This window comes from Melospiza georgiana, chromosome 24 (genome assembly GCF_028018845.1).
Source record: "Melospiza georgiana isolate bMelGeo1 chromosome 24, bMelGeo1.pri, whole genome shotgun sequence".
Classification (NCBI taxonomy): domain Eukaryota; kingdom Metazoa; phylum Chordata; class Aves; order Passeriformes; family Passerellidae; genus Melospiza; species Melospiza georgiana.
Genome location: NC_080453.1, coordinates 8,664,381 through 8,691,532, shown reverse-complemented (window position 1 = coordinate 8,691,532; position 27,152 = coordinate 8,664,381). Strand labels below are relative to the sequence as shown.

The following is a 27,152-nucleotide window of genomic DNA, read 5'->3' as shown; positions in this document are numbered from 1 at the left end:
AAATTTTCAGGGGCACCCCAGCTGGTTATAATGTTAGAAATAACAAAAATTCTGCCTTAAATCACACCACCACTGAAAAAACCCTAAACCTGAAGGCCAAAAATGGAGAAAGAATTACCAATAAGTTGTGTTGTTCAGTTCAGCCCATCACCCTGCAGACCTGGATTGCACATGAAATCTTCAGAAATAAGAGAAAGATCTGCTTGGTAGTGAAAATATAATTTTATTTAACAATAGCTGCCAGCAGTATACTGGTATATCTGTAAAAGATGTTCCAGAAAGTGAAAGACAAAAGCAAACTACAACAAATTGTATCAACTCTTCAAGTATTTCTGCAAACCACGCTCCAGTCCTTGATGTTCTGTCTTGGGAGTCTCCATCCCCTCATCCTGCTCCCACCCCCTGCAGAAACCAAGCTCAGGAGTTGGTGGCACAGGTTCTGAGGCAGATGGAGCATTTCTCACTTGGGTTACAGCCTTCTCCTGAAAAATCTTCACTGGATGGGTTCAGATGCTCTGAGTGGCAAAGGGAGAGCAGCAGAGTTGGCTGCACTTCACCACTTTTTGTTCTGCACCCAGATAGGCATCAGTGGGTTTGGCTCCAGCAGCTCCCATTTACTCCTGTCTGTGCTCCTTTGATACCAAATGCTAATTTGCTGCTTTAGCATAAAAATTTGATTACATCTCTCTCCTTATCACGCAGCTCTGGATCCGTTTGGACATGCCCAGTGTGGAGAAAACACCGATTTTATGGGAAAATGCAAAGCTGCAAACTGGGGCTGCCTTGTGGGACACCCAGGGAAGGGATGGACAGGCTGGAATTGTTCCACAAGTCCCACACACCTCCTGTTCCACAGGCAGCCTCTCCACAGCAGGGATCTCCTCAAGAAAGAAAAGCTTCGTTAAGGGGAAAAAACAAAATAATAATGCACCTAGGATAATCTGTTCTCCCACACAAAAACAGGGTGCAGGTGATGGATTTTCCCCTTGTGTTCAGGAAATACACAAGTCACCTGTTTTAATGCGAATTTAAGCATATTTCAGCTTGAGAATAAAGTGAGTTACTCAGCATGCTAATACATGCAACCAACTTGCAAACTGGAATGCCTACTTGAAAGGGTAACTGCTGTTTTTAAATTGGAGAAGGGGCTAGAAGCAGCATTTTAAATTTAAACAGGGGGTAGATTAATTGCTGTTTGATGAAATTAAAAATGCATTTAAAGATCAGATTGTAAACAAGTTGACAGAAGTCAGGAATTTACATAGTTATGAAAGGGCTTCTTTAATTAGTGTGGAGCTGGTGATTGGGGCCAGATGAAAGCGCTGTGCCCACAGCAGACGCCGCCGTTCCCCTGCTCTGCAGGGATCACCTACGGAGCTGGAGCTGCTCCCCTGCACCAGATTGCTGCTCCCTCCCCAGCCAGGAGGGGCTGGGCAGCTCCTGCCACAACACAACTGCAGCAGGGAGCCTGAGGGACGCCCAGGACAGGTCCTGTGCCAGGCTGGAGCTGGCTGGGGTTCCAGCTCCGAGGGATTCCTGCTCTGGGTGAGATCAGGAACCCGCTGGTCACAGCCAGAGCTGGAACTCTGTTTGAGGCTCTCAGACACAGTTAAACCTCTGAGGGAGGAGGGCAGGGGTTTGAAGGGGTCTGAGGTGGTGTTTAAGGAGTGGGGGTTGCCTGCAGCAGCTCCTGGCTGTGGGTGCTCTGCTCTCTGCACTCCAGGGACAATTCCCTGGGGAAGGGAGCACAGCCTGACCCCACAACCCCATCACCACAACTTCCAAGGGCCATCCTGATCTGCTTTAGTGAAGTTTTTAGCTCTCCTTTCAAAGCTACGCCCAAAATCACTTCCTACAGCTTTGTGAACTCTGTGGTGGCCAAGAGCACCAAACCAAGGAGGGTTGGGTTTGGGGTATTTTTCACCCCATGTGTCAATAAAAATGTTGTTATCTAAATAAAAAAGTCATTCCTTTTTCTAGATGTCACGTTGTGGCAGAGACTGAAGCCCTACAGAGGATTCTTATGGCTGAGGAACTTTATTATTGAGGAGGGGAACGTGGCATCAGAACACAGTAATTCATCAAGGGCTACAGCCAAGGTTCTCCTAACCAGGTCACTCCCCAGGATGTCCCTCTGTGCCTAAACATTCCTGAAACAAATCACAACAGGGGTTAGGTGTATCTAAGAGAGTTGCCTTTGAAAGAGATGTGACAGGATTGCTAAGTGCCCTTATATTGGAATTCTAGCTCTAGGAAGGCAAGGCAAGGCACCACAAGCCAGGGATACAAATATGGATCTGCTTCTCTACCTCTTCTATGTCCAACTAACTCCATGGGTACATAAAGTAGCAAAAGCAGGATGCTTAGAAAAGTCAGGCTGGTTTTCAGAAAGCCAGTGCTTTACCAAAAAAAAAAAAAAAAAAAAAAAAAAAAAAAAAAAAAAAAAAAAAAAAGAAAACAATTAGTGTATAAAAGTGTTTGTGTCAGCATTTTCACGTTATTGCAGAATGTTAAATATTCCAAGAACAACCTAGCAGGAATAGCACTTTCCAGCTTCTAAAATCAGTTAAATATAAAAGTATCTTTACAAAAAAATAGGCATATAAGTCTAGCATTCTTTGGAGTTGTTTATGATGGTCTTTTAAAAATAACCTAGCAGTTTATTTCGTGCATCAAAACCATTAATTTTAAACAAGAAAACTATTCCCTGGTTTAGAAACATTTGAAAATTGCTTTTAAAAAAATTGTAGTGCTATTCCTCAGTGTTGCTGTAAAAAGATTTAAGTATAGTAGTGCAATGATTACGAGTATGCAAAACTGCAGTGCAGGTGCACAGAAGCAATTGGGATAAATTCCATGGAAAGGACTGGATTCCACCACCAATTCTTTACAAAATTCCCAGGTTTCCATTCAGAAAAAAAACCACCCTACTATCATTTAAGGCAAATGTTCTTTTTAAAGGTCACTTTAGCTTTCTTCAGGGAAGAAAGGGCATTAAAAATTCCCATTTCATGGCTCTCAGTCCATTTTGCATCACTAATCATTGCACTGCTATTCCCCACCCAGACTTAGGACACTACAGTTGCCATGGATTTGGGCTATGACAGAACAGATTCTTAAGTAAAAATCACCAAAAATACCTATACAAAACAAAAAGGCTCTTAACTACCAAAAAGAAAGCCACTTGCAATTCTTAAGGTGAACAGAGGGCAGCTTCCAACTCTGCTGTTTCCTGATGGAAAATCCTGACAATTATTTGCTTGCTGCAACTCAAAATTCATACAAATGCAGGTGTTTAAATCTCCTCAAGCTCTTGAAGACACAAAAAAATCAACTCTGAGCTTGGAGCTTCTTGCCCCAGCTCTCAGGCCTGGATTCAAACTTCCCTGATGCTGAGGTCACTCAAATCCAAGGTTCACATTAAGTCCATTCTCAACCATCACCATGACTTCAAATCCAAGAGATTTTATAAAAATACAACAAAACAAACCAACAAAACATTGCCAAATATTTTGCAAATGGCTCTTTTGGATACTAAGTTCCCTTCTCTATGTAAATAGGATAGACAAGCAGGTACAGTTCAACGTGTCACAGGTATGACAGGTGTGTACAGATCTTCTGGAAAAGCAATAAATTCCAAAATACATAAATATTCCTTGTACCATACAGTGAGACAGGATCCTAAACCAATTCCTGGACAAATCATGGACCAAATGTTTACAGAGAAAAGCAGCAGGGGCGAGCCAACCCTTCAGAATGAAGAATCCAGAGTCACCCCCGTGCAACAGGAACACGACTGCATCCACCATGCTCAGAGGCTGTGAGAGGAGGTCAGGAAAAACAAGCCTGTAATTAAAGTCTGCAAACTTTAGGTAATTACTGTACCTGGTCTATCCACGTGGCTTGGAGTAACTGCGAGTTCATGCAAAAACCAATTGCTATTGATATGAAAAGAGCAGTCTGTTAGAAGCATTGTTATGGGATATAACCTGATCCTCTGCAGATGCTGGTTACTTGGTGAGTCTCTTGGCTACATCACTGTAAGCTATTTCAATCTCCTTGTCTCCAGGACAGGTGTTGGTGAACTCATCCCTGCTGTAAGCATTTGTCAGGTATCTCCAGATCCCTGTCATCTCCTTGGGAATCTCAAAGTTGCGGTATTTTTTGGCCACCACCTGGAATGACAGAATTATGTTATACATTTACATCCTTCACTTTAAACGCTTTTCCAGCCCTGGCCACTCTCTTGTGAAGTTATCATTCCAGCCTGGACACGTAGGATGAGTCCTGCAGTTTCCAGAGGCTGTTCCTGAGGGATGCCCTGGCTGTTCCTGCCTCTCTCCCCTTGGGGCTCTCCTCACCCAGGGAAGTTCTTCTGCAGGCAGGCAGAAACTGAGCCTGTGGCTCCATCTGCAGTACAGAACTGACACAGAGCACTGCAGGCAGGGGAGGAACCAAACCACACTGCTGTGGGCACATCTGCACTCCTGTGGCTGTCCCAGGCTGCCTTTTACATTCCAGCTTGGTTATTTACACAATCCCTCTATTTGTGTAATTTACTTTGTTCTGAGCAGTTTCCTATACAGAAGTGAGCAGCCCCCTTCAGTCATTACCTGCTCACCTGATCTTCACCCTCCTCCTCCTTGTGAGCTCTGCAGCTCCCTGGGACCACGAGGGCAGTGCAGGGAATGGGGTTTGGGCTCTCTGCTGCCCAAATTCACACCTGCCCTGATCTCCACTGCTCAGAGCCCTCTGAGTGACCCAAACCTTGCACAAACTCGGGTACTACCAGTGCAGCTAAGCTTACAGACGGCTGCAATTAGCTGTGCACAGGAATAACAAAAAGCACAGATATTTTCTGCTGCATTTTCCCCTGCAGCCCCCCAGGTCTGACCTTGACAATGTGCAGCTTGGGCAGCAGGTTGCAGTCGGCCAGGGTCATCTCGTTGCCATCCAGGAATTTGCGTGTGGACACTGTGACATCCTCCAGGCTGTTCTCATCGATCTCATCAGGCAGGGGGGAGTTCAGGTACTCATCCAGCTTCTGCAGGGTTTTCAACAGGCCACGTTCTAAGGCTGCACAGGAAGGGATCATTCAAAACAAATATTAAACTGAGGCTGCTACTAGATCTGAAATACAAAGCCCACATCTCTGTGCTATCCTGAAGGATTTGTAACCCTTGGTCAGTTTTTGTGCCTCTGTGCTCACCAGAACACTGAAACTGGACCAGAATCTCTTTAAATATCCCACAAATGCAGGTTATTTAAAAGCTGGCTAACACAGGAGTTTGCACTAATTTAAAATGCTGTAAGACTGCCCACAAGGGTTTATTTTTGGTTTAAAAAGTGGCTTATGTCAGTTTCTTAAGACTGTGCCTAACTGGCTTAAACTGATTAGAATTAAGCTATGCTGGGGTTTATATACATTTAAACATAATCTGTTTAATGTCACATGCTCAGCAAACAGCCCTGACCAACCCAGAGCACCCAGGCTGGTGCAGGAGCACGGCAGGATTGGGAATGGAGCAGAAGGTTTATGGAATGCAGCAGCAGAGGGCAGCACACCCCAGAAAATCCCCAGTTATTTCCCAACTGTTTACAAATATTTTACATCTCTCCCTTTGAACTGCAGCAGATTCCCTGAGTTTGGTTTTCCCTCTAAGTACTTTAAGGACAAAATTGATTTGTACTGAACTACTTAAAGGCCCAGCTGTGAGTTCTTCGCCACTTACTGATCCCTCGTGTGAAATCTCCTGTTTTCCCTCCACACAGAAAGGTTTTAATCCTTTAATGGAAGTGACACAAACTAGGCTCAGCTCAGAACTCTGAATGGGAGCCCTGAGTCCTGGAGAGGTGAAATAAGAGCAGCAGACGCAGAGAAATTCAACCACTGGGGCACGACACAAACTCTTTATCCTTCATTCAAGAGTTGTGAGTGGCTGCTGCACAGGGAAGACCCAGTGCCAGGGATATTTACAAACCATGCACACCCCACTGAAATTCTGATTGAACTGAAGTTCTCTTTCAAATGTTGAAATCTCTAACATTAAATTTAAATAAGATTTTAATTCATTAGACTGTCAAGAGTCCACCAACATGCAGCTAAATCTGTCAGGGAGATATTTCTCACAAAGCTGCTCTGAAAAACACCAACAGTGAATCAGGAGTGCACTGTCCCCCAGTGACCCACCTTCATTAGCTTCTGGTCTAGAGTTCTTGATAAAAGCAGAAAATTTGGCAAATATATCCATTCCAGCAGTGTTGGATTCTGGGTGCTTTGGTGAGAGTTTCAGGTACCTGAAAAGCAGCAAGGAGCAGATCTACAGCACATTTAGCAGAATGGTGCTCATTATCTATTAATTAGCACAAAATGGCATTTTGGTACTGATTTATCCTTTTCCAGCCTGGCTCCTGAAGTGTAGCATCACACCCTGAGGTTTTTAAACCTTTTCCAGAGGGAAAAAGCACATTGCTGCTTTCTGAACCAGATATTTGGTACAAACAGAGTCTGAGGAGCCCAGGGCAGCAGAGCTCCCTCAATCAGTGCTGCCAAGGGAGAACATCACTCATCTGTCAGCAAAATACTGGGTTTTCCACTTCAATAAACATCAGAGTTATGGACTCCACATCTCTTAACAAAAACATGAAGTTTTGCCATGCTGAAAAGACAAAACAGTCCAGTCTGTTAAAGGCAGTGTCTGGATCTGCCTGCCAGCTGAAGAGTACAAAGCCAAGAGTCTGGAGACAGTTTGAACACATTAAAACAAATTCTCACTACAGTTTAGGACCAAGTTTTGTACAGCAGACTCCTCTTAATTTGCATTATTTGGACACAAATGTGCCTGTCACCAAAAGGGAGAGTTTGAAAGTGCAGAAAGAATGACTGGGGTATGCAAAGGATATTTATAAAATAATCTTAGAGAGAAAACAGTTTTTGATCTAAAGATGAGGGAGCTGAGGGGAGGGAGGTATGACAAGCAAGAACTATTCCATGTCTTCAGTTTCTTGGGGCAGAAATCTCCTGTGAGATCTGTGCCTGAGGTGACAAACCCATCATTTAACACTTACTTGGGTGGGGCCAGAACATCTTCCAGGAACTCTTCAATCTTGTTCACATCTGTTCTCACTTCCCCATTGTATGTGATGAAGGGGGGGTGAGTGCCTGGAGCCAGATTCTGAAGGTCTGCTGGTTTCCTGGGGAGATGCAAACCCATGAACAGTAAGCAGGGGACAACATTTCATTGCTATGACCACAAAAGCACTGCTGAGGTTTCCACACCCTCAGTTTTAAATAGACACCACCAGTTTTCTTTCTAAAAAGTGAGTTTACAACTAAACATTTTGAATACACTTGCTAACAATTAATTTGAAACAGTTAAAACCAATCTCCTCCTACCTCTGGCTGTGTTTATTCTCAACTCAATCCAATGCTGACTAGAAGAGGGATACCTATACACACACCTCTCCTTCCTTCCCCAGCCCTACAGAGCAGTTTATATATAGCATAATCTGTGCTAATCCTGTCCCTCACACAGAGCTGCTCTGGAAAGCAGCAGGTCTGCCCTAGCATTTATTGAACAGTGAATAAAGCATTTATTACATGCCCAGGGAGGTTGGTTCCAGGCAGGCTGACAGATGCTTGAACATCATGGTTAAAATGATGCTTCAGTTTCCCCCAGTGAGAAAAGGTATTTACAAACAAGAGCAGCACACCTGGGAGAGCAATCCCACATTGGGATTATTCATGAGAGAAACAGCAAAAAGCTGAAATAGCCATTTCTAGCTCTTTTTCTAACTAACATTTCCCCTAGGCAGCCTGGCCACCGCCTCCTGCTGGCTCAGCTGAGAGCTGTGCCAAGGCAAAGCTGCCCCTTGGTCCTGTGAGAGCAAATCCAGACTGGAGCACAACCCTGAGCTGGGCCTGAGCCCTGTCCAGCCTGGCCACGTTCCTGAGCCAGCTGCAGGCCTGCAGGAACTGGATTTACTGGAAACTGCACTTCAGGAAATGCTCCTGACAGCCCCAGACAGGGAAACTGAACTGGTGCCATGCACAGCCCCAGCCCTGCAGGGATGAGAGCAGCTGGGCTCCAAGCTGAGCTAAGTTTACAACTCTACCTTGTTTTCTATTTCTTACAAAATTTAGAACCCCTGCCAGAATTTCATGTCCCACTCACTGCTGCCCCTTTCTAGAGCCAAGGTGTGCTTACTTGTAACACTGAAGGAGAAAAGTGATTTTCATACCTTACCCTGGGAGATCTTATGAATACAAAAATTTAACTCTTTTCCATTTTTAAGCTTCTGAGAAGTTATTTCTCACTAAGAATTGCCACCTCTCCCTCACTTTTAGGATTTAAAGTCGTCATTGGGTAATGCTTTAAGTAGCTTAACACTTCATTTAAATACAGCTTTGTAACTCCCAACAATTACAGGAAGTCATCGTGGCTCCCTTCCAGCTCCCCATGTTGGCCAGATAAAATTCCTCAAAAGGAATGTTATTTGAAAAACAAACAGGAGCAAGAGCACAGGATCTGCAGGAATACTATCAAAGGCAAGCTTTAGCTCAAACAGATTATTCCAAAGAACTGCCCAAAAGAGCTTTCCAAAGAAGCAGAGTGCATCTCAGAGCACTTTATCCATCTGGATCTTTCAAAAGAACGCAGAATGAAGATCCCACAGCCCAGCTCAGGGTTTGACTCCAGTTTTCTGCCTCTGCCAGGAGATCCAAACCAAGCCCTGCTCTAGCACAGCCCTTGGAGCACACAGGAACAGCCTGAAAAGGCTCAGAGTACAAATTCCCTCAACAGTCAAACAAGAAGGCAATTACTGTAACAGTGATGTTTTCCTTCAGAGATAAAGCTGGAGAGCTTAAAAAAACAAACCAAACCCAAACAAAAACCCCTTCTGTAACCACTCCAAATAATTCGAACACGGTTTGTGCCTACCCCAAAGTTTACGAGGGGTTTTGGAGGCAGGGCCACATTCATTATCTGGCCCTCAGAGTTAAGGTGTAAACACCTCATGGCTTTGCCACAAACCAGAGTAGTAATTAGCATGCAAATTATTTATTGTAGAGCAGACAAATTCCAGCCCCCAAATGTAACACATTTATAAATTACACAAATACTGCAGTGAGGATCTAAAGAGTAACATGGGGAAAGTCAGTCAGCACTAAAACCCCAGTTCTCAGCAGTATTTCACTCTGCTCAAGCTGGATTCACCTCTGGGTGGTCTTTAATATTTAATTTGAATATTTCATATAATTAAAGCTTTGCCTGTCAGAGGAACTGCAAAAACTCCAAATGAAGATGCTCCAAACAGGATTTCAGCCCTCAGCTGAAGACAAGCTGGCCCTGAGTGCTGCTCCAAGCCCAACAAATGGTTTGTGCAGGGCAGCTCTGCTCTGGCCCCCAGAACAAGGCAGAGCCCTGGGCACTGCAATGCTGCTGCCCAGAAGGGAAGAATGGAGCCTCTGTGTGCCCAAAGAGAGGGAAGAAATGCCTGACTCCTTGCAGAGGGTGGGACTGCCCTCCTCCCTTGCCTATGTGCACATTCTGTGTGTTGAGGGCAGAGCTGAGCAGTGCAGAATGTGCCTTTGTTAGCTCAGGGCAGCTCTGCAGGGGAAGCGCTCAGGCAGGAGAAGCAGGCTCAGATTTTCCTGTGTCCCAAGCCCCTCATTGTGAACTTTTGTACCCAACCATGACCTTTTCAGGCTCACAAACAGAGCTGGCCTTGCTGCTGTGCAGCACTGATGTTATGAGGCAGAGGCAAGCAAAGCGTCTTTTCCTTTTTTCTGGTTTCGGCCAACAAAATTAATTCAGATTTTTTAAACAATTCCTGCTCTGCTCTGTTCCTGTTAGACACAAACTCAACAAAAGCAGAGGAGATAATTGGCTTGAATAAAGTGCTCACAAAAGCAGTTTCTTGTGGCAATATGAAGGCACCACCTAACATCCATTATCATTCTGGCAGTGATAACAAGGGGAAACAGCCCCATGTGATATCAAACATTTCCTGTCCAGCACTCAGCTGGATGTGATGTTCTGCAAGCTGCACTGCTCTGCCACTGGGTATTGATCAGTCCAGTGTTAAAGCTGTATTTAAGGACATCTAAATAAAGTCTAAAAGGAATTAAGTTTGTATCAATACCTATTTCACCCTGAATTAGCTGCAGTGCTCCTTTGTGTCCTTTCCCAGAGAACCCCTTCAGTGCCCAACACAAAGGTGGTTTATTTGACCTATTCCCCTGCAGAGCTTTAATTTTGCACTTATTTCGTGTTTCCCCTTCCTCAACAGAAAAAGAAATCCTGAAAGAAAGCTTTCCTTGTGTAAGGAAGGTCAACTTTAAACATCTGCAACCAATTTATAGGCTAAAAGTTAGTCTTACATCTCATTCCCCCACCCAATTAACTCCAAGTTGCCAAGGGGACACAAAATAAAGCCAATTCATCAGGAATATTTGGCATTTTAATGATATCTAAGCTGGTTCAGCAGTAAAAAGCCTTTCAAACCTAAAATATCTCTGCCCACCCCAGAAACTGCAATAGGTTAAACAACCCCATCACTAAAGGAAAAGGAAATCCCAAATTACCAAGAGCCCACAAGCAGCAGCTCTGCCCCTGAGCTTGCACAAACCACAGCAGGGCTGGTGGAAGATGTGACACATTTGGTTTATGGGGCTGGCAGCAGCAGCATCTGCAGGGAAATCCCACACTGGCCAGAAAAGCTCTTTGAGCAGCTCCAAATGCACCCAGGGCTGACGAAAGCTGCTTTCTGCCCCTCACCACACATGGAAGCCTTTCACTCTCCTTGCCAGCACTGCAGCAGCAACTGCAGTGATTTTTTAAAACCCAAACAAGTCACCTCCCTCCAAAAAATACCCAGAGCTTAAGCCCAGCAGGGTGATTTCTCCCTTCTAAGCTGGATTCAGTGCAGAACACTGTGTTTCTGTTGGCTTTATTCCTGAAATTCAGGTTTGGAGGCGCTGGCAGCCTCCCCTCTGCAGAGCTGTGACCAGCAGAGTTTTCCACCAGTGCTGGGAAAACATGACTTCACACCCAAAGCAAACACAAGGCCCCTGCTGAATTTAGCACTTCCATAAAACAGAATGCCCAGCCTGAGGAAATGGAGGCTCCTGGATTCATTCTCACTGGTTTTAGCCACCAAGGTACTCATTTATAGAGGAGCAGCTGCAGTTTAGGTGACAGCACCATGGCTTATCTGGCTGACACTGAACAAAGGCAGAATATTCTGCATTTTATTCCTGCCCATTTCACTTGGATTTACCTCATGGGCAGGTATTTTCATTATTATTGCACAATAACCAAAATTATCTTAAAAACATTAAGAAAAGGAGAAGGCTGCACATTGTTTGTGACAATCATCCATCACTGGAATTTGACCAGAGGGTGGCTGACTAAAAATATCCACCTGTCCCCACTGAGGGCATCTTGATGTGAAGTCAGGAAAGGAAGAGTCAATATTCAGTTACAAAAGGCTTTGTGTGAGTTTTACAGAAGAGAACCACTGAACAAATTCAAGAGAACTTACCATAAGTTTTGGTTAAACCATAACGAATGCACCATTTACATCCAGTTAATTATTAGGACAGATTTTAATTTCACAGAACCATCCCATGAGCCATAGAAGCTCTGGCCAAAGCTTTGTTCCACCAAGGGTGCTGAACTCTTGCTGGCCCAATAATTAAAGTATTTCTTACCTCTTCAGGTCCACTGTTGTGACACTGAACACGACTCCCTTCAGCCACAGGATCATGAAGAGCCTCTGGGAGAAGGGGCAGTTTCCTATGCTCTCACCATCACTGCCAGCCTGCAGACAGAACAGAGCATTAATTAATATGGGCAGGGAGGGCTCTGCTCCTCTCCCAGCCTCTGGAACAGCTGTGGTTAAACACACACTCAGTACAATGAAATTGCCACATCTGTCAGGTTTTTACTTGTCACGTCCCCCAGCTGCTCAGAAAATGCACAGAGCAATATTTCAGTTATCTGTGCCAGGGCTGCAGTGCCCTTGGCAGCTGAACATCCTCCCTGAGCAGCCACACCTTCTGAGGGAGGGCAGCTTTCCAATGGCACTGCTGCTCTTTATTATTCTTTTCCTTTCTTCTCCAAGGCATGGCTGATTCATTGGAGTCATCTCCCAGTCCAGTGCCTCTATCTCTCCCTGTGCAGTGCTCCAGGAACTGAGAATTGATTGTACTGCAGGTGTTGTGAGCAAAGACAGAACTGTGAGTACATAGAGACTTCACTGACAATTAAATAATATCCCAAAGCCACTTTTTATAGGCAATTTATCAACCAGTCTTTGTCCCAGCACCACAAAGGCCCATTAGAAAGCAGCAGTGAGCTGCCAGTGATAGCACCCATCTCATCATCGCTCTGACAATGAAGGATGCATTGCTGAGTTGGAAAATTTTAATTTTTTCTGGGCTAGAATGAGGCACTGGAAACCTTTATTATAAAATTCAATCCTCTGAGAACCGGTTCAGTACTTAAAGCAGCCAAATATGTCAGATTATCCTGACATGTACTTTATATCAGATGAGTTTCAATGGATTTTGCTTATTATTGTTACTATTAGAGTCCTTCCAAGGGTGATTTTCATCCATGCAATTCTCAAAGCCTGGCCAATTCTTTCATCATCACAGTGAGGGGAATTCAGAAAGACTTTGAAAGTTAAGAAGAGTAACAGCAGGATTTTCAAAGGCCAGGAAAAGAGAGAGTTTTCAGAGAAGCTGTCTTAAATTCAGAAAGCTGTTTGGGGTTTTGTAAAGTCATGGGGCCTTTGCAGGTAGAGCTGAGTTTCTTTAACAGCTGTTGAGGATTTTTAAATTAATTACTGTTCCTACAGCCAATGGACTCATTCCTGACATGTCAGAGCTCCCAAAGACCTGGCTGTAGATACAGAATCAGTTTTCTTCAAACCTTTATTAGCGTCATTAATGAAGACTTGACAGAGAAAAGAAGTTGCTATTAAATTATATAAATTACAAATTGCCAGCTTTATCTTTGGATAGTAGAGTCAAACTTGCAGCAGATTATTGTTAATGGATTGTCTTAAACTCTGCCACGTGTCTGCTCAGGAGGCTGAATTCTAGAAGCATCTAGAAAAAGGATAATGTTAATATTTAACCCTTCACTGTCCCTGCACACAGCAGGCTGGATTTCAGCAATTCCCCCTCCCATGTTTACACTGGAGCTGACATTTCCTACAGGTAAATTATAGATTTATATTCATCTGCTTTTTCTGCTGCCACGTGTCAGGTCTGATCTACCTTTGGAAGAAAGGGACTGAAAAACACAACACTGCATCCCATCTAAGGAAAATACATATCTTGTACTGCCCAGGGTAATTCATGCTTTGAAGCAGAAATAATTCTTTGACTCAGAACTGATCTGAGCCCTCAAACTTCAAGCAAAGCCTGAGTTACACTGCAGTAACAGCACAGGCTGAAATCTCCATCCCATTAAACTTTACCTGGCCCACTGCAATCCAAACCAAAGCTACTTTAAAATCATAGAACTGCACAAAAAGTTGTTTAAAATTTCAGGCTGACCTGTGGCTTTCATTGAGGTCCATCTTCATAAGCCAAAATCAAAGTGACCAAAAAAGGTCAAATGCATTTACTTATCCTGCAACTTCCCTTCTCTCCCAACACAAGTGCAACATTCCAAGTGAACAACCATCAGCAGCATCTGCTTTAGTTCAGGACAGGCTTTTTGGATTATTTGAGTCAGAGGAGGGGATTAGAGCCATGAACAAACCCTGATGCACTCTCAGAGCCCAGCAGCCCAAAGGGAGCCCAGACTGTTCTGTCTGCAAACGTTTGTCCCACTTCTGCTCCAAAAAGTCCCAAGTTATTCTGAGCACACACTGGAGAAGGAATGCACTCAGAATGCCAAGAAACTCTGGCTCCAGAGCTCTGGAGCCAAGGAATTCTGCTCTGTAACTGTTGCCTGAGAGGCCCATTTGGTGTTTGATGCTCCAGCCCCTCCTCAGGAGCAGCTCTGGGTCCCCTCAATCCGTGGATCCTCCTCAGCTCTGGTTCCCCTCAATCCATGGATCCTCCTCAGCTCTGAATTCTCCTCAATCCATGGATCCTCCTCAGCTCTGGGTCCCCTCAATCCATGGATCCTCCTCAGCTCTGGGTCCCCTCAATCCATGGATCCTCCTCAGCTCTGGGTCCCCTCAATCCATGGATTCTCCTCAGCTCTGGTTCCCCTCAATCCATGGATCCTCCTCAGCTTTGGTTCCCCTCAATCCATGGATCCTCCTCAGCTCCGAATCCTCCTCAATCCATGGATCCTCCTCAGCTCTGGTTCCCCTCAATCCATGGATCCTCCTCAGCTTTGGTTCCCCTCAATCCATGGATCCTCCTCAGCTCCGAATCCTCCTCAATCCATGGATCCTCCTCAGTTCTGGATTCTCCTCAATCCATGGATCCTCCCCAGTTCTGGTTCCCCTCAATCCATGGATCCTCCTCAGCTCTGGTTCCCCTCAATCCATGGATCCTCCTCAGCTCTGGATTCTCCTCAATCCATGGATCCTCCTCAGCTCTGGGTCCCCTCAATCCATGGATCCTCCTCAGCTCTGGTTCCCCTCAATCCATGGATCCTCCTCAGCTCTGAATCCTCCTCAATCCATGGATCCTCCTCAGCTCTGGTTCCCCTCAATCCATGGATCCTCCTCAGCTCTGGGTCCCCTCAATCCATGGATTCTCCTCAGAGGTCCCCACTGTGCTGGGTGCTCCTGCAGGAGCCACTCCTGGCTCTGGTTTTCTCTGCCAGAACAGAGCTGTGCTGGCAGTAAACTCTAAACTTTACATATTACAAGAATACTCTGAAATCTGACATGATTTGACATGCAGGGGTTAATCACAGAATAATTGTGCTTGTCATTGCCTTGTCTTTGAATTCAGGCCATAAAATTCCAGGATATCTTCAGTGGCTAATCCTCATCACCATCAGAGTAAAGCAAATATTCAATGTTGACTTCTCTGCACTAACCTCAGCATAGGTTATTTGTTATTTAACAAGGCTATAGTCATTCTGTACCAAGAAGCTTTGAGGTTTTATTTCAAATTCTTTTTAAAATCAGTCTAAAAATCTTTATTACCAGTAGTATTGGTAATGTTACTAATGCCAAACTGCCTGCAATTAGGGCTAATTTCCAATTCTACCATTGCACACTGAAGGATATGTATTCAAAAACCTCACTATATATCTAATTTCACTGAATTTCAGGTTTTCAATTGCAGGGATTAGGATCAGAGAGAGGAAAAGTGCCACACCTCTCACACAGCAAAGAACATGGAATTTCTCACTTTGTGTTACCCTCTACAAACTGAAGTGAATTCAGAAAACCTCTGGGAAGGTGGCAGAAAGGACTTTATTAATTGTCAGACGTGGCACAGGGAGAGCAGGGCCCACACCCTTCAGAACGCTGCTCTACAGCGCTCTATGAAAACAAATAAAGCTATTTTTAAAGAAACATTAAATAAGAAAGGAAGTTCAAACAAGAATGGGAGAGTTCCAGGGCAGTAACAGAATCAGCAGCTCATTGAGGAGCCAGCCTGGTTTGTCACAGCCACACTGAAACTCCTGGCAGCTCAGCCCATGCAGGAGTGCAGCCCTTGGGAAAGGGAAAACCCCCAAAATCTGCTTATCCCAGAGTCTGCAGGAGTGAGCTGAGCTTGGAGGCCACCTCCTTCCTTTCTCTTCCCTGAGGAGTGATTTCATTCAAATGAGACTGTCCAAAAAAACAAAACCCCAGAGAATACAAGTAACCAAACATCTGTTTGAGTGGCTGAACAAGCTAAGGGGAGGGAAAAATCCATTTAAATTGTGAAATGTTTGTCTTCACAGCTGCATAAAAATTAACCTGACTCCTGACACGAGAAGCTGAGTGGATTTACCTCAGCAAGGGAGTGCTGAAGTTTATTGCAAGACCAACAAAAAGCCAGACAAGCAAAGAAACATTAAAGGGCACAGAACCCTTCTTATACAGAACAGATCTGAGAATTCTAGAAATCCTGGGTCCCAAAGATTTCTGCAAAACTGTTTCAAATATCAATCAGTTAAAAGGAGCCCACTACAAGTTTCCCAAAGTAGATCAAATAACTGCAGAATAATAAAGTCAAAGTGCATCTGATGAGCAATGGAACACAGCTCAGTCTCTGCCTGCAAAAATAGAACAAAAGGAAAGGGCAGAACACCAGGAGACCATTTCTTCATTTACCCAAAACTCTCAAGGGAATTCCTCCCAGATGTGACATCTTTACCAGAAGTGGTGAGAGAAGTTTGGATGAAGAGGGATAAAGATATTTTAGAAGCATCTCACAGAATACTTTCCACCAGAGACAAGGACTGCAGCACCAAGGAAATCCCCATTCCCCAAGTGAGGAAGCTGCACTCTGCAAAGTCTAGAAGAATAATGTTCCAGGCAATAAACAGACTGGGGGGAAAATGAAAGAGAGAGTATGTTCAAATCCTAAACTCAGTCATCTTGAAATATGTCTTGAGTTCTAACAATGAAAACCAAACCTGCTGAGAAAACTGCATGAGCAACCCAGCATGATGCAAAGCCATTGCCTCAAACCAGCAGATAACAATCAATTTTGCCTGCTTAATGAGCAGTAAGCTTATTCCAGAAGTGAGTAATTAATAATAATCCTTTAAGGATTACTGTTTTGAGAGGAAATGGTTTAAGGTGAGCTAACAAAGCCATTCAAGTGAAAAACCTGCAGCAGTTCCAAGGCTTGAGATAAAGGAACAGAGGACACAGGAAGGAGGAGTTTGATGTTCCACACATGAAAAGGATCTGGCTGCATCAGCCCAAATCCCTGCACCTTTCCCTTGCCAAGCTGAACAGGCACAATTGTGCTGCTCACTGGGGCTGCTCCAGATAAGAGGTGAAGAATTGCAGCCATGGAAGGAGTGACAGCAATCGATGTAACAAATGCTCCCCACAGAGCCATTGCTGCAACTGCTCCCTGGGCTGGGGCAGGGATGGAGGAGCCCCAGGGACTGATGAACCCCAGGGATGGAGGAGCCCCAGGGATTGATGAACCCCAGGGATGGAGGAACTTCAGGGATGGAGGAGCCCCAGGGATGGAGGAGCCCCAGGGATGGAGGAGCCCCAGGGATGGAGGAGCCCCAGGGATGGAGGAGCCCCAGGGATGGAGGAGCCCCAGGGATGGAGGAGCCCCAGGGATGGAGGAGCCCCAGGGATGGAGGAGCCCCAGGGATGGAGGAGCCCCAGGGATGGAGGAGCCCCAGGGATGGAGGAGCCCCAGGGATGGAGGAGCCCCAGGGATGGAGGAGCCCCAGGGATGGAGGAGCCCCAGGGATTGATGAACCCCAGGGATTGATGAACCCCAGGGATGGAGGAGCCTCAGGGATGGAGGAGCCTCAGGGATTGATGAACCCCAGGGACTGATGAACCCCAGGGATGGAGGAGCCTCAGGGATTGATGAACCCCAGGGATTGATGAACCCCAGGGATTGATGAACCCCAGGGACTGATGAACCCCAGGGATGATGGAGGAGCCCCCAGGGATGCTCTCTCCTCACACCCACTCTGCAAAGCAAAGCAGACCTTAAATGCCCCCAGTGGCTCAAATATTGATGAAATATTGATGTTCTCCTCTTATTCAAAGAGCAAAACAAGTGACAGAGCAGGGCTGGAAAAGCTCATCTGCAGGAGTGTTGCACTCCTTGCCACCTCCCAGACCTGCAGTTTGAGAAGGGAGTTGATTTGTTTTTAGGGGAGGAACAGGTCAGGGAGCAAGGCAGAGTCCAGCCCTGACTAAATCCGGTTCAGCCAGCTTTAATCTGAGGGCTGAGGGACAGGGACACTTCCTGCTGTCACCTCTGCCTCTCCAGGGCAGGGGCCACGACCTCCAGGGCAAAGCTTTTCCTTGTGCCACCAGGCAGAGCACGCATGAACAGAACATTTCAACACAGGGCTGGCACACAAACGGGGCTGACAGCCCAAAGAACTTCCCTGCCACGATTAACAAATCCAGGAAAGGTGGGAATCAGGGAGAAAAACCAACAGCACATCCTGCAGAGGGTTCAGGGCATCAGAAGTGCCTTTTGAAAGTGAATTCTTAATTTGGTAACACTGTGTGAAGGTAAACTCTCAAGTCACAACCACCACACCCTGCCCAAATTTAGCTCTACTGACAAACTTAGGCCATCACTGCTACTTTAAATAGCCATTCCTTTGAGAAAAACATGGGAAATGGAAACCAAAAAGCATCAGGTCAGTGCTGACACCTGGAATTCCCTAAGATAATTAGCCTGAGATAATTAGTGTACATTTGCTATATGTTGACTGACATTAACACACCCAGGGCAAAACCAACCTGAGTTACCACTGCCTCTCCTGACCCCTATCACCATTTGTAACCAGCCCAAGTTCCACTTCAGCTGAAATTCCTTTAAACTCAAAAAATACTTCAAAATAATTAACTCGAGTGCCTGTGCTTACTTGAGATCTGGCTCTTTCAGCAGGGAAAGGAATGTTTGCCAGCCCATCCAAGCTGCCCCTTCAGTCATTACCTTGCTGATAAGACCCCTCTGTGTCACACACTAGAAAGGCCAGTGACCATTTTAGGATGATGCTGTTTTTAGCCCTGTGATGCTGCTCTGAGGGAAATCATTAGCAGACTTGTCCTGCAGCTCCTGCTCATCACTGCCCAATTCCCACTGAAAAGCTTCTGGAGGATGCTGTGGGATCCTCGTAGTGTAGGGAAGTAAATTCACAATTCAGCAGAATTTAATTAAGTGCTTCTAGTCCTTTGGAGAGCAGGAATTATTTCATGCTCATCTTCTGGAAGAATCAGATGGAGAGTCCCAAACCTTCTTTAAATACAAATCACCATTTTCTTCAGTGAAGAAATGAGCTTAATGACAGGAACACAAAATTCTGCCTTTATTGTGGACAGGCTCAGGACACTTCCTGGCCTGGCACAGGAAAATCCAATTATTCTCTAATGGCACAGGCCTGGCATCTCTGCTGTGGCAATACCTTGAACAGAGAGCTGGTGTTGAACAAAGCCCACAGGGTCAGCGGGGCCACACTGACTGCAATGTGCTGGGCAGCATCTCGACACAATCTTGCAATTTTCTGCTAGGAAACTGCCGGCAGACAATTCACTCTGCAGCGCTGAGGGTTTCTTTTACACTGCCTGAAGGTTGCCTTTGGGTCTCCAGCACACAAACCTAGAGCAGGAATTGTTCATGACAGTGATTCTCTCTCCCTGGACTTATTAAATTTGCTCAAGTACAGTGTGTGCCTTGGCTAGAGCCCAAGAGACCCATTTGCAATCCTCCCCCACCAAATCATGGAGCACCAAAGCGAGAGGAAAGAACTGCAAACGCTGTCACTGGGGCTCAGAAGAACCCGGTCAAATCTGTGGTATTTCAGAGTTCTTCAAACAAACCTCTGGCTGTGCCTCACTTCCGTGGGACAGGAAAAGACAGAGCTGTGTTTGTGATATTTATAACCTCATCTGGAAAGAGACAGGCAGAGAGAACAACCCAGAGCTGCTCCAGCCTCGCCCTGGGCTGCTCCTCCTCATCCTCCTCCTCCTGCAGGTCATCCCAGCCCAGCTGACTCGGGCTGAGCCCAGCAAACCCCAGAGGAGTTCAATGTCAGAATCCCAGCCCAAAAGCACCAGCTGGGGCTTTAAAGCCTGGTAGAACAGAGCCCACAAAGGAGGGGCAGTGAGACACACACTGCCCAAATTCTCAGCAGCCTCTCAAAACCCAGTGAGTCCTGAACCTGTTCCCCTGGCAGCAGCACATTCGGGAGCTCTGGGCAGGTAAAACCTTATCAGAGACCAAAAGTGGGGCTGGAGTTTCTGTTTCAGAGTGAAGGGACTGGGGGAGGCCAAAAGGCACCTCCCTGACTGAATTCCCCTGCCCTGGGAGATGGCACCCGAGTTTCTCCTCTGGGATCTGTGTCCTGATCTCCCTGAGCTCCAGAACACTGTGTCTCACCTCATGCACACCCTGAAAGGCCAAAAAACCTCCTCAGGCTTGCTTTGATTTCATTTTTAGATAAAACCACGTTAAAAAGCTATTTCCTTTATTTCAGAAAAGCAGCTCTCCACAGGACTGAGCCAAAATAGAAAAGCTCCAAGAGAGCCAAAAAGCTCCGAGGCTGGCCCAGTAGCACTGGCTGATCCCATCAGCTCTTCCCAGGAAAATATACAGATATGACTTCACTCCTGGATTGCACTCCTATATTTAGTTTATACCTAATATGGAGATTCAGTGGGGAGAACTCAGTCATTTCCTTTCCTTGCCCTTTGTCTGGCCAACAATACAAGGAATAAGTCTGAACTCTCAGAGAATTCCCACACAAAGACGTTTGTCATTAACAACACTTTAGCTTATGTTTTTCACTTCAGCAGAAGCAAACACCCTAAAAATCCAGATTGTGCCTCAAATATATTTTACCTGAATTTAAAACCCCAAACTACTCAAAGCAAGTTAAAAAAAAATAACTGTTATATATTTCTTTTAGGGAAAAATATTCTAAATAAAGAATTTAAAGCTCCTGAAGCCAAACCTCTATTGAAACTCCTATGAAGACAACATAACAATTTTGGGTTTGGGTGTTTTTACTGTTCAAATATGCACAAACTCTTAATACCACAAGGGAGCACCTAGCATCTATTTTAATACTAAAACTATATAATTCCACTGAAGAACATGCAGGAAAAAAACCCAAACCTGATTAGGACAATAAGCTGTTTGTTACAGCTTATTTACCAAGAACTTTGAAGATAAAAATCAAATTAGATGGATAACAAATACAGATGTAAACTATTTTTTTTCATGAACCATCAATTTGCAACCAACCACCACCTTAATTAAATTTTGTTGTCTTAGACAAACCAAGTGCCTCCCCTGGCAGACAAAAACCACCTTGTTTTCTCCAGTTCAGGCTTTACAGAACTGCACTGCTCAGTTCACTGGGAAAAGAGAACATCTACCAAAACAAGGCAACAAATCCAATTACTGCCAAGTACAGTTATCCAGCCTTAAAAGTCGTTCTTGTGGATTTTTAAGTGCTATGTCCAGCCTGGCCAGGAGCTGGGATTGGTGCAGGCACTGTTACAAAAGCTTGCAGGCCTTGTGTTTGTCACATCACAAGAAATGTTTCATTTAAACACAATCTGAGCACACGCTGGTGAGAAAATAACAGTCCAGGGCTTTTTTTTTTTTTTTTTTTTTGTCCCTTTGAGCTAATGAACACTTTAAAAAATCAAACTTTAGAGTCCAACAGTCGCTTCCCAGAGTACACAGTTACTGTTTAGCTTGGAGTTCAAGGAATTCCCCAATTAGATCCTTCCAAATGCAGATTCCTGGAAGGGACAGCTCAGCCTTCAAAAATCCACATGCAGAGAAGCAGCCACTTCTCTGCTCTCCCCACTCCAGGACAGACAGGCTTGCTCCCTGAATAAAGAACCCTTTCCATGGCCAGGATGAGGTCAGGATCGCCATGCAAGGAGCAGACAGGGCCATGAGTCACTCCAGGCTGGGAGGGGATGATCACCAATTCTCATGGGCTAATCCTGTCCCAGGGCTGCCCACTGCCAGCTTAGCAGGGGCTCCCACCCACTCCCTAAACTGATGCAAGGATTTCTCACATCTCGTTACTTCTCAACAATCGAGTACTTTTATGGCCACACAAAACTCTCTTTAAAGAGGATCTCAGTCTCTTTACTCATTTTCACAGGAATGCTGGTGTTCACAGGGCCCTTCCCTGCTGGGTGAACTCATCACTGCACACATCAGGACAAGCCCTGGATCCCCAGTGCTCCTCCATCCCCGACTTCCAGCAGCCTCCAGGCCCCAAAGTTTGCCCCACAAGGTTTGCTCTGACACACAGGCTTCTCCTTCCACTTCAAGCCCTGGATGCACACCCTGAGAAATCCCAGCTGGGAGAACTGAGGACAGACTTGTCTTTTGTAGCAGGATCTGTGCTGCAGGAATGTGTCCATGGCACGTGTCCCACGGAGGGAGTGACTCACAGGCACCACCACAGGGCCCAGCCCTCAGCCTGTGAAGGGCCACAGCTGAAATCTGGGAATTCACACAGATTTTAGAAGGGAAAAGAGGAAAATGTTGAAGCTTGAATGTTAAGACACATTTCAGCTGCAAAGTCAAACAGAAGCTCTCCTGACAATCAGATGTTAATCATTGGGAAGGGAGAAGGGATGCCAGGGAATACAACCATTACTCAGAAGCAGTTCCTGACTAAAGGAAAGCTAACATCTGGAAATGAGTTAACCCTCTGGAAATTATTGCCAGGAGGTTTTAAGCTTACGTAGCAATGATTTGCAGAAAAATTTAACATTTACACTTGAGGCCACCTCTGTACTAAGAGCAACAGTTCCTGTATCACCAACCAGACCCAAATGAAAAAGCTGAGGATGTTTCTGGCTGTGAGGACTTCCCCAGGCAGAATTTAAAGGAATTTGCTGGCCAGAGCAGGAAAAGGCCTGATTTATACCCACTGAGCACAGGATATAACTCAATGGTTACACCTCAGTTTACAAAGGGCTCCTTTACAACACTCCCAAGAAATAACCCTCACATGACATTTTGCTGTCTATAACAAACACATATCAAAGACAGGCTGAGGAGGTTCTCAGCTGCTGAGGTTACATCAAACCCTCCAAGGATGATCTGGTGCATAAGGAGGAGACTTATCTAATAAGATTATCAAGCAATAACCCTGCCAAGACTATCTCTGAGAAGCAGCACTGCATGTCTCCAGTCCTGTTATTTCCTTGTACTGATGTGCCTCTAAATCATACAGCTACTTTGTGAGTGAAAAAAAAAATAAAAACTGATGACAAAGAAGTTCAGGGATGGTTTGTAATAAACCAATGCACAGAGCTGCAGGGCTTCAGAGTGCCACAGCAGAGCTTACATAAGGAATGAGCACAGGGTGAGACAAAGGCAGACCTGAATGCACACAAATCCATCCTCTGGAGATGCTCACATCCCTTCCTGCCTCAGCCCCAGCCCCAGCATGGCACTGAACAAAACAGACCCTGAGCCCAGAACACAAACAGTTCACCTGCCAAATCCCTGTTTGCTTCAGATACACAAAAACAGAGACAAGCTTCTGCTGCAGTCACTGGGAGTGCTTCAGAGTGGGGTATTTATTAAATGTGAAATCACAGCTTTTTCTTTTGTACTGACAGGCAACTCAAGGGTAAACAGACAGCAGACTCTATCTGATTTTCAACACAGGTGCCCCATTTCGCAATGACATCTCACTTGAGAGCTGCCAGAAATCCAAGGTCTCGTTAATTACAAGTACACACACGTTACCAGTGGAGAGGGGAAACCTTCCTCCCACCCATGCCATGCCAGCAGAGACACACAGCTCTGAATTCCTCATTAGTGGAGCCTGGTGTTTGCTTCCTTTAACACTGAACTTGCTGACCCTCTGTGTCTCCACCTGGGTACGAGCAGAGGATGCAATCACTGAGCGCCCTCCAGAACGCCCAGGGCTGAGCTTTCAGCAGCTCCATCCTGACAGCAACTGCACAGGCAGTTTTGTAACTGTTCTGTGATTTCCACAGGTGACTGGGCCTATTTGACCAATTCACCTCACTACGTTTTTATTTACAATAAAATTCCACACACCACCAACGAAAGCACAGCTTTTATTCCAAGTGACCTGTCTGAGCTGCACTCCAATCCCAGAGCTCAAGTTTCTCTGAGCACATTCACAATGCAGCCTTCACTGCTCTGAAATGCCACTAGGGCACATAAAAATATTCCTGCTAGACAATGGAAGCCTCCCTCGTTAATAAAACATGGAACAGACAAGGAAACGAAATGAAATCAGATACATCACTGCTTTTGTCCTAATCAGCTCTCAAGAGAAAAGACTCGGAAAATATTTACACTTGGTTTAAAAGAGACCACAGGCAGCCCACCGGCTCTGGAATGAAATAAATTCTGGAAGTTTTCATGGTGACACCAAGAAACAGAATCACCAGTGCAACAGAGTTTCTCACCTAAGTCCCCTCCCTAATCCTGCAGGGGGTTCTCAGACTATGGAAATACAATGACAGCAGACTGATACATTGTCTGGCGGGCAAACTCGTATCAATGTGCTGGTGACAACACTGTGACAACCATTCCCAACCGAGCCCAGCCTGTGCGTGCTCCTCCCCGCGCCGTGCCCATCCTATTTTGTTACTGATCACAATTTAATAAGGCTCAAACCCCACAGGTCGGGCTCAGAGCCAGACCCTTTCTCCGGCTTCACAGGTTTGTTTCTCAAGCTTTAACCCCTACCTTTGTTTCATCTCGGGCCTGGCTGTTACAATCCTTTGTGCTCAGGTCATGCAGTCACCGCCCCAGGGCCGGGGTTGGGCTGAGCTTGGGCCAGAACTTTTTCCACTTTTACCTCTGCCCGAGGAGCTTCCCTGGCTAACAGGGCACAGGTAAATCCCAGACACTTGAAAAGTGATTATCTGCATGGAGAAACTCTCAGTAAAGCCAGATTTCTTTTTCTAGATTGCACCCACAACCACGTGGAAAAACTGCAAGTGAGCGTTCCATTCCCAGAGGAAAAAATAATTACTAAAATCCAAATTTAGTGCTCCTTTAGATAGACGCTCTTGGCTGTCTTCAATAAACATATTCTGCTAGCAATTTCTGAAGTGAGCATCTAAATGAGTCAGAAAACAAGATTTTATTTGCCTTACAAAAAATCTGTCCTGATAATCCTCAACAGCTTCAATAAAGTGTGGGAAAGGCAGCAATACCCAGGTGAAACAACTGTTTTGGTTCTGTCTGCTGGGCTGGGGGTTGTCCCTTACCTGAAGGATTTCATAGGAAATAATCTTTACCTGAAGATTGTGAAGGCAGGCAGCAATAACCTCTTATTTTAACCTGAACTTTACCCTTAGGGGAGACAGTGCTCAGCGTGCAGCAGTCATCCATAACAATGGGAAAAGGTTTCCTTGAGGGAAAAAAACCTCACTGATAACCCAAAATTTGGCTCTCTTAAAACCCATGCCAATAAAGAAATTTCAACTGAAAAGGACAGAAAAATTCCGATTTCTCCCTTTCATATAATCTCACAGGTCTATTGGTCCAATTCTGATTTAATCAGAATGAACACATCTCTCTCAAAACTATTTTTACAGCTTCTTCCATGCCACTCCTCATGCATGAAATATTCTCTTTAAACACACCCACAAAGCTGATTTCCCTCTGCCCCCAAATCATTCTGCCATCAATCACTGCCTGAATTTCTTTAAAAATAAGAAAAATCAGCTGATGAACTTTAGGACAGATGAAGATAAATTGGCACATTATGTTAAAGATACACTGCTATAAATAATTCAAAGTAATCTGTAACTTAATTGCTGCAGTTGTAAGTTCTAACCTCTATACTAAGAGTCTGAATATTCTGACCAAAATCAGGTCTGGAATCCTCCACTGCAATGCTGTCCCTGGGGTCCCATTAGTGCCTCTTGATACTACTATTAGGAAGTGTGAAAAGAAGAAAAATTCAACACTTTTAAGAGTATAATTTAAGAAATAAAATCGATATTTAATAACTTCTTTCCAAATAGCTGGAAATTTTCATGTTCGTCATTGTTGCTTTTATACAAAGCAATTCCCAAGTTCCCAGATGAAGAGATCTCTGATTTTCTCTCTGCAATTGGAAGAAACTTCATCTGAAGAATGTAAATACTTTCCTGTAGAAGCTTTCATTAAAGTACGTTTAAGCACAGAAAGAAGATTGCACGGAGTAATTGGTGTTACTTCTGATATGAAGTAAAAGTAAGATGCTGCATCACCAGAGCCCCGGAGGATGCAAAATATTGCATCATACAGCAATAAATGAATGCAAAACATGTGGAGATACCATATGGTATCTTCGCCAGATAAGGGCAGTACAACACATGCTCATTCTTCTAGTTTGGATAAAAACCTGGTGTTACTTTACATATTCACTTCCCGTCATAAAAAGTAGACTTTTGGGGCGGGGAGCGAGCAGTAACTCGTGTTTTTGCTGCTTTTTTGCCGCCTTCCTGCGCTTGGCCGGGCACACAATGCCGAGCGAGGGCGATCCATTGTGGCGCTCGGTTCTTCCCTTGTGCCAGCGCTGCTGCCCCGCACCCGCGGCACCCTTTGCTCCGGCCGGAGAATCTTCCAGCAAAACGAATCCGGGCCGCACTTTTCTCCCCCCAAAAAAAGTGACTTTTCTTGCGGTCCGCCGGCGCTATCCACCCGCTCCATCTGACTCACCGCGGCTCCCGCACTCCCTCCCGGCGCCGGGCACACGCCCTCGGCTCCGCTTTTGTGCCCGCACCGCGCCGGGAGCCGCCCCGAGCGGAGCCCCCCGTGCCCGCGGGGTGTTCGGGGGGTCCTCCCCTCGCCATGCCCGGTTGAGGAGCGGGGTCCGCGGGGAGCGGGGTGCGCACGGAGGGGCCCGAGGGAGCCGTGAGGGGACCCAGAGCCCCCCGGGCGGGAAAGCGGAGGGAGGAAGGAGGGGGCAGCGCCCAACGGTCGCGGCGCGCGCGCGCTCGGCGCCCAGACGGGACGAGACTCCCCCGCCCCAGCTCCCCTCCCCTCTCCTCCTCTGCCTCCCCTCGGCCGTACCTTGACGAAGAGCTCGATGACTGGCTCCTTGTCGCTTTCCTTCAGCCCGTTGACCGGTACGGACAGCGCCATTGCTCTCGCTGCTGCAGCCCCTGCCCCGCCTCGCCCGCCGCTGCCACAGCCGGGACGGCGACGCCGCTCCGCTCCCCTCACCCGCCCCGAACGCGACTGAGAACCGCCCCGCGCCGCGCCTGGAGCCCGCCGGCGATGGGCGGGGCCTCGCGAGGGGGCGGGACAATGTGTGAGGGGGCGTGGCCTCCCTGAGGGGACAATGATGGGCCGCGCTGAGGGGCGTGGTCTCTGTGAGGGGGCGTGGCCCCGTGAGGGGGCAGATGTGAGGGGCAGCACCGGCCATGGCGGTCCCGGAGTCCCCTCAGGGACGGGGGGGTCCCCGCGGTCCCCCCATGGTGGCGGGGATACTCCGGTGTCAGCCGTGGGCGTCCCGGCCGTGAGACACCGCCCGCGGCTGATGTCA

General features: G+C 46.1%; 1 protein-coding gene across 1 annotated transcript; it reads right to left on the bottom strand.

The window, feature by feature from the left end:
• Nucleotides 1–203: 203 nt before the first annotated feature.
• CLIC4 (chloride intracellular channel 4) lies at nucleotides 204–26,772 on the bottom strand. The gene is made up of 6 exons (XM_058040380.1): nucleotides 26,678–26,772; nucleotides 11,717–11,826; nucleotides 7,069–7,194; nucleotides 6,191–6,297; nucleotides 4,895–5,076; nucleotides 204–4,175 (listed from the first exon to the last, which is right to left on the bottom strand). Exons 1-6 carry the CDS (start codon nucleotides 26,747–26,749, stop codon nucleotides 4,011–4,013), a joined length of 762 nt encoding a protein of 253 aa, XP_057896363.1. The 5' UTR covers nucleotides 26,750–26,772; the 3' UTR covers nucleotides 204–4,010.
• Between the last annotated feature and the right edge of the window lie 380 nt (nucleotides 26,773–27,152).